The sequence below is a fragment of the Gorilla gorilla genome, chromosome 16 (genome assembly GCF_029281585.2).
Source record: "Gorilla gorilla gorilla isolate KB3781 chromosome 16, NHGRI_mGorGor1-v2.1_pri, whole genome shotgun sequence".
Classification (NCBI taxonomy): domain Eukaryota; kingdom Metazoa; phylum Chordata; class Mammalia; order Primates; family Hominidae; genus Gorilla; species Gorilla gorilla.
Window position 1 is genome coordinate 81857973 of NC_073240.2, and position 12896 is coordinate 81870868.

The 12896-nt window shown below is 48.4% G+C and overlaps 1 protein-coding gene across 6 annotated transcripts in view; it reads left to right on the forward strand.

Annotated features, from left to right (window-relative positions):
• ARNT2 (aryl hydrocarbon receptor nuclear translocator 2) overlaps positions 1–12896 on the forward strand; it is a 197114-nt gene that overhangs the window by 52110 nt on the left and 132108 nt on the right. For all 6 annotated transcript variants that reach the window (XM_004056650.5, XM_019011003.4, XM_063698766.1 and 3 more), the window contains exon 3: positions 1837–1884. In XM_004056650.5, coding sequence (XP_004056698.1) covers positions 1837–1884 — 48 coding nt within the window. The remainder of the gene's footprint in view (positions 1–1836; positions 1885–12896) is intronic.

Consider the following 12896-nt stretch of genomic DNA (forward strand, 5'->3'; position numbering starts at 1 on the left):
GATGGCTTAGTAATTATGCAGAATATTGATAGCTTTGATTCGTTTAGAAAGTCTTGCATTCAGCTCCCACTTGTCCACAACATCGGCAACTCTAAAGCTGCTGCCTGGTGCCTGGTTTCCCAAACTACCTTGCAGAGGTGTGTGTCTGTCTCTCTTAGTGGTGTCTGTAAGGCCCTTTAACTGTACTTTTTTTTTCTTATCACTGTTCTACCCCATCTCCTCTTCTTTTTGTGCGTAGGTATTTCTGTTATCATTACTGTCATCTTTTCCAGTTATGTAACTCCTTTTGTTCTTGTACTGTTAGTATAACCCTTGTGTCCGAGAACCAGAGATTCCAAATTAGCAGGGGATCCTGTCAGGTCATTCCAAACAAAATAAGGCCAAGATTAGGACTTTGGCTACGCTGTACATAAAACAAAACAAAAACAAAAGATACTAATTTTAAGAAGAAAATACTTCTTTGCCTTACCTAATTCCAGTCCCTAGGTCCCTCAGGTTGCCCCTAAACCCCTAGAGACTAGGATTTGTCTTGTTGGGAGCTTCTTGGGTGTGCCCATGCAAGGATGGCTCGCCCTATGTAATCTGCCATTTCCTGGTAACCTGGGTGTCCTGTGCCTTCTCCAAGTCACTCATTAGCCACTGAAGCCCTGCCCTTAGAGCCTGAGGGTATGGGTCACCCTTACTGGGAGGCCAGCAGCTCTAGAATCTGTAGCAGTGGTCATTTAATACACACTCCATTCTGATACTGAGCTGTTCAGGCAAGGAATTTCTCAATCCAGGCTGCCAGGCAGGCTGGCCTTCCTTCTGCTTGAATTCCATGGGAACTGTGCCTCATCCAGTCCACCAGGACTACAAAGAACAAGATGGGGAATGCAGGGGCTCTGAGACATTCTCTCCAAGGAGCTCCACTCACCCTGGATGTCCAGGAAAGCTCAGACATCTGTATCATTTTTCATTTTGTTTCCCCAAGGACTCTGGGTACACTTGACACCAATTAAGTACCCCCTCTGCCCTAACATGTTTAGGAATTGTGTGAATTACCATTACAGAGACATGATTTTTTGAGAAGAGTTTGAGGTATTAGTTCAACAAATATCTATCAAGTCTTTCTGTCTTATGTTTACACTGAGAGGCCCAGTAAAGGGTGAATCTGAATAACTACTTGGTGAGTTTCCACAAGCACAGCTGATTTGAGTAGCTTGAGCCCCAAACAGCCATTTTCCCCTCAACAGCCATGTTTGTGGTCCTGGATTTAATAGGGCAAAGTCTTGAATGTCCTTTTCACTTTGACTCATCAAGACCAGCCACATTTTTAAGCAGTACAACCAGTAGTATTTCTCTTTCCCTTGTGATCCCTTCACCCTGAAAACTTCTGTTTTCAAAATCCCGTGAGCCTTTTTAGGCTCTTAATATACCATAAGATAAACTAAGAAAAAAGTCTTAATGTGGAATAGATGATGCAGCGGGGTGCAGGTATTCCCAAAGATGGTGAGAGACAAGGAAGAGCCACCTTTCCATCATAGCCTGAGCAATCCATTGTCTGCCAAGAGTTCTAAGAAGGGAATGGCATATAGAGTTCTGGAGGGTACTAGTTGATACTTAAATATTCCCAGCCATAGAGTTAGTGGTGCTTAGACTGAAGACCTTTCATTTTGCCTCTTCTTGTCTTGAACCCGTTTGATGACTGTGTAGAGATATTGCTTGTAGCACTGCCAAAGGTTGGGATCAATGGATAGCAGTCCTAGTGAATAAAGCTCCTTTTGTTCCAGCAGCTCCTGCTACCAGTTAAAATGTTCTTCTAATAATCAGTGCTCACTTGTGATCTTGACTTTTCAGAATGGACTTCGATGATGAAGATGGTGAAGGCCCCAGTAAATTTTCAAGGTAAGTTTATTTTATTTTCCTTAGACTTAAAGAAGCCAATAGCCAGCATTCACCTTAGAAAGATACAAGAATGTAACGTCTTTTGTCATTGCAAAAGCCATTGCCTGCAGTTTGACTGGTTCCCTCACTCTGTGGCAGTATTTGGCCCAGTGGCAGCTAGCTGTTAGCGACCCTGCCACATCCCAGCAGAGATGATCATAAGGTAAGTAATAAGTTATTAACTCTGTTTGCTTTATAAGCAATTAATGTCAATTTTAAGGATTCGTTTTAAAAAGACAATAGGGCTTTTTAAAAAGTATTTTTAAAAATTCCTATGTCTTTTAAAAAGGAATCTATTAAAATTAATATTCATTGCTTATAAGGCAAACAGAGGAATTCATTCTTGCTGAAAAGCCCTAGAGTTCAAGTTTAGAAAAAACTGTCAAGATAAGTCTTTTATTGCTACCATGGAAAATAAGAAGAGATATGAGAAACCAGGCAGCTGTGTTCTGGATGCAGGATAGAAAACTGGGTTTTCAGCTCCTAAGAACTGTATTGCCCCCTGGCCACGTGACAGCATCTTTATCTGGGCTCTGTGGTGCCATCCTGAGTGCAGACAACCTCATGGAAAGTTTGCTGGATCATGAATGTCCATGGGTTATACACATTACATACGTGAAGGATAAGGCAGGCCCAACCCCATGACTGTGTCTTTTTTTTTTTTTTCCATTTTGTTTAAGATATAGTAGGAAGTTTGGCAGTGTTGACAGGAAGGCACAAATCATTCCATCATTCTTAGCAAAATTCACATCTGTACCCACTTACCTAAGGAAGGGCCTGCCTTTGACATTCCTCTCCACTAGCCAAGCCTCCAAGCCTTCCTAATTCTTGGTTGTTGATGGACTTGAAAACTTGCCACGGGTGACGGTTGCTTTTCTTCTGTATCCATGGTCCATAGTTTGGACTGATGGCCTCAGTTGTTTTTGGAGGAACCACATGCATATTGAGTTCTGGGCCCCCTGAGTTACCCTAGTTTTCTCCCCTCATGGTAGCCATTTTTGGTGATGATTCCTTTTACAAACTGCATTGCGATTGTGAGTTCCACACACTTTTCCACCAGTCCAACAGGGACATGCATCTCGTTACTTCCCAGGGATTCCCAGAGTCTCCAAGTCCATAGTAAACTCGCATCATGCCATACACTTTCGTCCCCAAAATCTTTTCCTTCCATCTTTCAGCGTCTGCTTTGGTTGAAACAGTAGAGAGGAGATGGAGAACATTTTGGTCACTAATGACCTTGGAGTTTCTAATCAAAACAGGACGTGAGTTTCAATAACAGAAGCATGTATTGTTTTCCCTCGGTGCAGACAGAATGGCAGCTCGGACATCCACCCATTTCTTGGGATACATTTTAATAGCAGGGTGTGCTTTCTTGCTGAAATGGAAACAAGGGCACATATCTCCCTGCCCCAGTTTGCTCTCGCTGTACACAGCCTCCCTCTATGAAAGAACAATGACTTTGGTTCCTCCGTGTCAAAATTCCCCTTGAGATAACATTCCATAGCATGCTAACCTTAGGAAATGATGATTCCTGGGGCCTCAAAACATAAAGAGGAAGAGAGATGAGGAGTGACGTTTGTTTGACATTGAAAAGATCAGTGTCAGTGATGAAATAATAGTGCAGGGGTACAAAGAGTTCATTGTATTAGGCCCGATCATTAAGAAACAGAAACTCTACACTCTGGGTAACTATCTCATGACCCTGTCTGTGAGTCCGTTTTTATACAGTCCAGGTTCAAACCCAGGCATCTGTGAACCATATCATTTCCCCCATGAAAAATAAGGAAGATAGGGTGTGTTTCCAGCATATGCTGTTACTAATAGGAATGAGTTTGTAGGACCGCAGAGGCCTAGAGGTCACCTAGGCTTAGCTGCTGGGCCTTCAGTGAATAGGCCCATGGTTGCATCTGAGCTGCTCAGCACTGGGAGAGACGACTGAATCCACCCTCATCCCTCCACTTTGCAGTGACTGTGGCTGCTGTCCAGGGGAGGAGTGGAGAATCTGCTTCCAATTGGCATGGAACACCCCAGTGCCTCTCCTGTTGGCTTTTTCTCTTCTTATAATCAGGCAACAGAAGCCCCTTCATGTGAGGCCCCGGAAGAGATAGAGGCTGCCTTGTGAGCCAGCACCCACCGTAGTTTGCTGACTCAGAATCTAGGCAGGGTGCTGTGCCATGGTTTCTGTCTCTTGTGCGTGTGCCATCAGCTTTTCCAGCTTTTCGCAAGGGGGCTTCCCAGTTTAAATGTCCTGCCTATCATGAGACCTCATGTCTCAATTTTTGATTTGGGAAGTATGGTCACAGTCACAAAGCAGCTCAATTATAGGAATTTGGTATGGTTCCTACTTTAGCACAGCCAGGCCCATCACAGCAGGCCTTAGATGCAACAAAGTAGTAGATGTGAAGCTGCCACTGCTGTGTGACCTCAGGTGCACACACAAGCACGCACATGTGCACGCCCATACGTGCATAGGCATTCCAGGATCCCGCCTGCCAGTGCCAGAAATGTTCTCAGGCCCGCTCCACCACATCCCAAGGCCTCAGCTCTTTCTCACACATGGGATTCGTGCCATTCGGGGAGCTGTGATATGCAGAACATGGCTCTGCCTACATTCGAAGTTTCCTTCCCCCCACACAAAGTCACGGGGACCTGGGGGACAGAAGCCAGACTGCAGTGGGCTGAGGACTGATGGGGAGATGAAGACATGAAGATGCATGAGAACAACTCTTTGAGCAGTTTGGATGTAGATCAAAAAGGAAGGGGCTCTGGGAGGGGTACTTTTTAAGGATGGGAAGACTGTGAGTACATCCGTGTGAGGAGGAGAAATAATGGGGATAGCCAGAGATTTGGAAGACTCAGGAGTGACGCTGGGGAGAGATGGGTCCAGAGGAGGAGGAGAGAGCTCTGCCCCACAGAAGGGAGTACTCATGCTCCAAGGCAGAAGGAAGGAGCTGCAGGTGAGGCCAAGTGCGAGGCTGTGGGTGCATCAGAAGTGGAGGGGTTAATTCTCGTGGCTTCCATTGTCTTGATTAGGTAGGAAATGGGGCTGTGTGCCACCGGTGGGAAGAGGTTTGCTATTGTGCCTGAGAGCGAAGTTTAGGGTGGCCCTGGGTTGAATTCACAGGAAGGAGGCTAACCGAAGACAGAGATGTTAAAACTTTAGACCCCATTTGAGATTGTGGACCACCAATGTGAGGTGGCATCAATGTGTATAAGTGCAGTTTCCCTCCAGCAATACCCAACGGTGTGGATACAGGGAATGGAGGCTTTTCTCAGACTCAGGGTTGAGGATTACGGCAGGTGCCATGGAAGGACAGGAATCGAGGTGGTTAAGGTCTCAATGAGAGGGTGCTTGAAGAGGCCAAGCTGTGGATCCAATGGCAGAGGGAGTGAAGGGAGGCCGGCAGGCCGGAGGAGTGAGAAGAGAATGGAGGAGGCCGGGGACGGGAAGTAGCAATGCGGTCAAAGAATAGTTCTGATTTTGTGGGAGTTTGAGAGGGCTGGAAAAGTAGGAAGTTGTGGTCAAATAGTTAGAAGCCACCATCATGGGAGAGGCTGGCCGAGGTCCAGTAGAGGAGGCCGAGGTCAGTCCTGGGAGCAGAGGCATGGGGAGACAGATGGGTGGGTGTGCATCACCCCCTGCAGAGGCTGTCTTGGGGGTGGTCTGGGGGCAGGGGCTGGCTGGCTGTGTGGGTGGGCAGTGGTGATGATGATGAAGAGCCTAGAAGGTGGCAGAGACGGATGGCATGAGTTTCAGAGGAGGAGGCCTTTCTGCCAAGGAGGCAAAAAGGAGTGAAGTCGCAGAGCCAGCCTTTCTTCCTGGGCTCAGCCAAGAAAGCAGCCTCCACTGGGAATGCTTGGCTTGACCTCACTGTTGGAATTCCAGTTATCAAGTCACTGATCCTAACAGCAGGTGGTGATAAACCCTGTGACTTTGGAAAAATGCCGATTACACTCCAGAAAGTGTTTCTCCAAAGATGATCCTCCCGGGCAGCTGGTAGTGGTGCCGCACCCTCCTGTAGTGAGGTTGGCACCAGTCCCTCCCTGGTTCCTGTGCCTGTGTGGATGGCCCTGGTGTGCCGGGGAGGCAGATGCCAGTCCTGCCCAGCACGTCCTGCAACCTCACACTCCAGCAGAAGGCCAAAGCCTTTTCATCACTCTGAGTGGTTCAGAGGCATCTTCCTACTTTAACGGCCCCTTAGATTGATACATTTTCTGGGGAGTTCCAGGACACCTTCTCATACCTGCAGCTGGGGTCAGCTGCCACCAGTACATGGAAGCATCTTAAATATTGTTTCATAAGGGGCATTACTAACATCCCAGAGCTGTCATCAATAGAGTCAAAATTATACACCGTGCTCATCATGTGCCTTACGTATGTGAATGTATGCGTAATGTTTCATTAAAACAAAAGAGAGGAAACATTCCTAATGTAACTGTCTTTTTGTTACATTTACAACTTGGGGACAAACAAGCATGCAGTCCTCAAACTTTAATTCTTGTCACTGTGTATTATCTGTATATTTTTGCTCCCTTCAGACTCATTCCACACCCTTTCTCAAAAGACCCTAAAGACCTTCCAAGGAGTTCTCATATCTGTGGCTGTGGATTCAGCTCCAGTGCTTGGAGCCTCCTAAGAGCTTGGACTCAAAATCCCTTATCAAGGGGCTTCCTGGCCTCTCTTTAACCTTTTTAGAAATGGCTGTAAGTGACCCTATTGGCTGCTCTTTGGTGAGATTGTAGCACCCAGTTGCACCAGTCCAAAATTATGCCTTATATTTTGTAGAGTTAGCCAGTGAACCTCTAAAGTTATCTAAAAGTAAAGATATTCATGGTAGGAAAGCTTCTGCAGAATTGACCTTTTGTTTCTCATCACGCCCATTTTGGTACTTCCCTTTTGGTTTTGTGTGGTATTTAAGCTTGTAGGCATTTTCCCCCCTGGCTTTATAGGTTGTGGTGATGTTTTAGTTTTAATCATTCCTGCTTTGTGAGTAGGTATCATGACCAAAACTCTGTTGATAAGGAAAATATGCAAGGTAGACATGTCCTGCAGAGGTCTTTCCCGGCAGAAAGAAAAGAAGATTGTGGGTTTCCAGAATTCTTAGTCTGAGCATCTTAGCCTAGAGAGTGGGTTACTCTGTTTCCAAGTGAGAAGATGCCTAAAGTATTTCCAAGGCAGAGAGGATGACCAGGTAGCAGCAAGGAGTGCCCCTTTTTTTATCTGGCCTCATCTTATCAGTTACCGTGTGTGGGACACACTGGATGGGTACGTGAGGTCCTTGTAAGGCAGGAAGAGATTCAGCCGAGCCTTTCAGAGGTTGCAGAGCAAATGCCAAGAGGAGCCCTTCCAAACTTCCCATGCCTCCTCCCTGCCTCTACAGTCTCAGTTCATATGAACCAGACAAGTGTTGCAGATAAGCTGGGTAGAACTTGGTACAGTGTTGCTTATGAGCAACTAAAGTTGCTTCAGTGGGTTAGGGTTAGGGTTAGGGTTAGGGTTAGCACACACTGGAATGAAAGATTTTGTAGGAGGGGGTGGCTTTCTAACACCATGCTGATATGGATGGGTGATTTCCTTTTTTTTTTTTTTTTTTTTTGAGATGGAGTTTTGCTCTTGTTGCCCAAGCTGGAGTGCAATGGCGCGGTCTCGGTTCACTGCAATGTCTGCCTCCTGGGTTCAAGCAATTCTCCTGCCTCAGCCTCTGGAGTAGCTGGGATTACAGGTGTGCACCACCGCGCCCGGCTAATTTTTTGTATTTTTAGTAGAGACAGGGTTTCACCATGTTGGCCAGGCTGGCCAACCTCAGGTGATCCGCCTGCCTTGGCCTCCCAAAGTGCTGGGATTATAGGTGTGAGCCACTGTGCCCAGCCAGTGTGATTTCTTCATACAAGATGTTTGGCTCTCACATGATGGACCTGCACCTTGATGCGTTTCTTACCATGTTTAGCTATGCTACCCGCTTCAGTTTTTCTGCTGGAGAGATTAACCCTGATTTGAAATGATAGTGCCTGGATAACACTAGAGTTTTTTGGAGAGAGAGGAGGAAATCAATTCTGGGATCATAAGCAGTCCTGAGCTGTGTCTCTTTGGAAGCTGCTAGGCATATTCTTCCCCCATAAAGCCTTAAATATCTTTGCTCCTTAGTCTCTCCGGGCATTCTAGCTTTGAACTAGGACCAGTTAGTGCTCTGCTGGGGAGAGGTGGTGAGAGAGAGGCAGCAGGTGACTGGCAGGCCTGGTCCCAGTCCTGGTAAGTCAGTGTGACCCTTGGAGCCTCAGCTTCCTCCTCTGGGGAAAGGAGATATATCCTGATTGGGGGCTGGGGGTGGGGGGTTGCAAGGATCGATTGCAGTCAGTGCTGAGAGAGTGCTTGGGAAGCTGTAAGTTGCTATAGAAACGTGCAAGATGTGTGTCTCACTGGGAACAGGGATTGTCAGAGGTGCCGGGCCTGGGTCCCTGCTTGGGAGGATCTGGGCTTCTCAGACTCCTCCCTGTGTTTTGGGTGAGTCTTGCATTCAGCCTGGACACACAGGTATCTTGTAGTTGCCTTGCAGAAACCTGGGCCTTGGATGGCTTCTGGGGAGCAGGATGCCTACCTCCTTCTCAAGGAGAGAGCAACCCTCTGCCCTTCCTGGAGCAGCCTCAGAAGCTGGGAAAACTGCCTTACTGAATATGCCTCAGTGGGCCCTCTCTGCAGGTATCTGACCAGCCTCCATGGGGCTCCTGAAATGGCTTTCTTCTGGCCTTCATGGCCCTTACAATGCCCTGCAGCATGCCCGGGAGCGACTGGCCATGAAGGATGTTCCTGGAAAGGTACAGTCTTCCTTCCCGAGTGTCACCAAGGTGGGGCAGAGCCAGCCTGTGCCTAATACTGCACCAGAGGCTGCTGACAGCTGAACAGGACTCATGTGTAGACCCCCACGCAGCCACTCTTGGTCTGATGACTCCCCCAGGCTACCTCTGAAGGCCAGGTGGTATGAGCCTATGCAAAGGGTCTCTTCCTACAGTTCTGACTCTACCCTAACTGGTCAAATCTCACAGAGAAATCCCTAGTAGGGGGAGACGGGGATTGATGCTTCCTTTGCTTGAGAAGTGCTGAAGCCCTTTACTGGAATTGCAGGCAGAAAAGCCTTGTTTGTTCAGTAACTTGAGCCATGCACAGTTTGGTGAATTGTCCAAGAGCAGAGGTTGTCACTGTGTGCTGGGTGAATTCTGAAAAGGAAAAAACTCCTGGTGTCTGGTCTTCCAGTTCTAGTGCAATCTGGGGAAATGAGCACAAATTCTGCCCTGAGTGAGGCCTGTTTCCAAGCCCAATGGCTTTGAGAGTGGCAGCTGCTTGGTGATGCTTCTCCAGGTTGGGGAGAAGCTTTATGTTTATTTTCAGCAGGTCTGTTGTTTGGACTGCTGTGGCCTGGAGAGGGGTGTGGACCTCAGGAGGTAGAAATGGAAGCTGAGGCATCATGGAGAAATGTGGTCCTGGTGCCATCTGTAGCAGGGCTGCTCTACAGACATTCCACGTATGTAGAGCTTCATGTAGCTCTGAAGCTGGCAGTGAGGTGTAGTGACCAGTCGTATTATTTCAAGTGCTGACTTCTCAGATTTGGACCATGGCAGTGTAGGTGGCCTGGCTAGAGCTAGACTTGGTCATATCTCTCATAGTATCCTGCGTCGGCCCACCTGCTGCCTTGAGGTGCCCACACCTGATCACCCTGACATGAGCAAAGAGGAGGCTGCAGAAGCACTTAGGTTTACGTCGTGGCTCCTCTCAGCCAGGCCTGCGTGGGGACTTTCAGTGTCCCACGTCCTAGGGTTCCTGGGTATTTCCTGGGACTTTTTCACAGGGAGCTCTCCCCATCACACACTCTCAGCATCCTCTTCTGACCTTTTAGTGTACAAGGAAACCACACAGAGATTGTGTTTGCACCTGCTCACTCTCTGTTGCCCCTGCTTTTCCGTGGGCTCTCTGTCCTGTCCAGCACCCGTCTCCAGTACCCAGCACAGTAACTCCCAGACTGGAAGTATGCTCCAGGTATACCATGTCTGCAGTGATCAGGGATTTCCCAGCATGGGGCTGTCTCATTCAGTCTGCTTGCTCCGGGTCTAAGGTTCCCTTCCCATAGCAGACAGGAGACTCAACGGCTGTCAGCAGTTTAAGGATGCTCTTTACTGAGATCTTATAAAATTCTCCTTTTGTATTCTTTAACTAAGATGGGTACCTCACCGTTCAGATTAAACTTAGGAGGTCCCCATCAGGAGCAGAGATGGAAAAGAAACACAAGTCAGTGTGCAGTTAGTTGAACCTCTTCTTTCTTGTGCCTTGATTTCCATAGCTGTGCTCCTGGAGCCAAGCTCTGGGTCCTCTTAGCACAGCAGAGGTGTCTTTGAAGCTGACAGCTCTACCTGTGTCCCCAGCTGTCAATTCTGTGGAGTCCTGGTCCTGCTTCCCTGTACATAGGAGTTAATTTCTTTATTGATGCTACTCAGCCCCGAGCAAGCATGTGGTACACACGCAAGTCACAGACACCAGGTTCACAGGCTCAGTCCTGCAGCTCCTCCAGGCAGACCCCAAATTGTCTCCTCACTCTGGGGAGGAGATGGCCTTGCCCCAGCAAACATGATCTTGGAGATATGTCCTTCTGTGTTCCCAAGATGGCATCATCCCCGCTGCCTTGATGAAGGCTTCAGAATGAAACCGTACATACATATGTGTATGTCACTCACTTATCAAATCTTGTTGCTAAGTAATTGGCAGCTGTCAGTCATTTTGACATTCTGCTGGTAACTAAGTATTATTTCATAAAATATAAAGTGCTTGGAGCATTTTCTGGACTAGGCAATGAATACAATCAGTTTTTAAGCAGTTGCCCTAAGGCCATCTTCTTCACACACCTCATCTCACAGATTGGGTTCACAGAGCACTGTGGTGAAATTGCTTTAGACCTCTGTTTAAGAATCATATGAAGATTTTTCGCCTGCAGAATATTTATAAAGCAAGATGGTCTGTGCCACTATGGGACAAGCTCTTTGGATAATAGTATCAGAAGCAAGTGTGCGTCAGCCCTGCATTGAAGCAGTGGCCACAGTGACCAGCTGAGGGGTTTGGAGGCTCAATGCAAGGGGTTGAAGGGAAGGCTCTGGTTTGTATTTTGAGAAACATCAGTCTGGCCACAACATGAGGACTAAACTGGAGGGTGAGACTGGAGAAAAAGGCTGGGAAAAGGTGGTTGGTGACAAGGGGAAAAGTGGTGACAGCAGGCAGTCGGCATGGACTGGAGAAGGTGGGAGAGAACCAGGAAACAGCTGCAAGAGCTTTGACACAGATGGAATTTTGAGGGACGGGAGCAATTCCACGTGTGCTGAATCGAAGATAAGTAGGAATGGCTATTGCCTGGTGATACTGATGGGTGGGGAGCAGCTGACACGTGGTTGGAGTAGGGAAGAGGGCTGTGGGTGGTGCCTAATGAGCGAGATCCCAGAAGTCAGGCTGAAGAGCTGGAATGCAGACTCTAGATGGTGTGGGTGCATGGGAGGAAAGCCGGTTCTCCAGGGTGTCTGGCGGGCAAGTGCGGGGCGGTGGCGTGCAGCCCTGGACCTAACTCGTGCGTGTACTGCCCATGATCTTACAACGCCCATCAGCGGCCAGGGTGCCTGCCCAGCATCTTACAAGGTCAGCAGCCTCAGCCAACTGTCTCTGTGTTCCATCCACCCCGTCGGGCCTTGATGAAGTGTAGGCTGGTGAGGCGGGGGCTCACCCTCCTCTGAGAGCTCCTCTAGGCCTTTCTTGCTGCACCTTGGTTGTCTCGTGACAAGCTCCTGGCTGAGGAGTCAAATGCAGGAGATGTTGGTGAAGACCCAGTTCAGGGTGGGCTGCCACCACTAATTTACCTAATTTATGGAGAGAAGGAAAAGGAAGTCCTGTATCTCCTCCAGGGAAGGGTTCCTGAATGCACTAAATAACTCAACAATCTCTAACCAAATCCCCCTTTTTCATCACTTTCTTTCATTATGATTGCCCCGCCCCAACCCATTCTTCTCTGGTTACCTCTATCTACCCCCGAGTCAACAAGCCCTGCCTGATTACGCAGCAGCCGTTTCTCCTGGAGAGTATATGCCCTTCCCTACCAGAGTGGCTGTGCTCTGTGGACCAACGGCATTTGTGCCGTGGCTGGTGTTTCCACCATTCCAGTGGGTTGGCTGCAGAGTTATCCTTTGTGGGTGGGAGAGAGCACCAGGCCTCAGGAATCTCCCTGCTGGTCCCAGCCTCCATCTCCTCCTCCCCAACCCTGAACCTCTCCTGCAACCTGCACCTCCCCCGAGAAGCCAGCCACAGAGGCAGAGAGCATCATGGCTCTTATCAGCCTGCCATGCACGACAGCTTTCCCTTTACTGTCCAGCAAGGTTTCCCAGCTTCTCATGCTCCTCGGCCCCTCTACTCCAGGGCCCATCTCTACCCTTCCGTCTAGGCCTGCCTCCTCACCACCCTCAAATGTTTCTTCCCAATTCCAGGCCTTTATTTGATCCTGCTGATCCCCTCCCCAAAATAGACCTCCTCTACTTGCTGACAGGTTAGGCCCAGCTCTCTCCCAGTTCCTCCTCCCTACCCCTTCTAGCACCCTCAGCCCCAGGACCACCTCCTCCTCTTCGCTATCGTTCTCCATTGTGGTTTTTGCTTTTCACCTGCCTTTTGAAGCATTTAATCATACTCTGTGTTTCATTTCCACTATGCAAGGTGTATGTTTTATATTCATAGTTAACCCCCCACTGCTTGAGGACAGAGTTGGGCATTCCTTGTTTTCTCTACCACTCCTCCCCTCATGGGGTCTGGAAGGTTCATGGTGGATGGCTCAGGTCACTCTGCAGTGACCTGTACTGCAGTCTCACTTCCCCTCAGTCTGTGTGTTCAGAGACCCTCAGCACGTGCTACTTGGTGTCATCAGGGCTGACTGGCACGTCTGTTCCCCAATCTGGGAGGA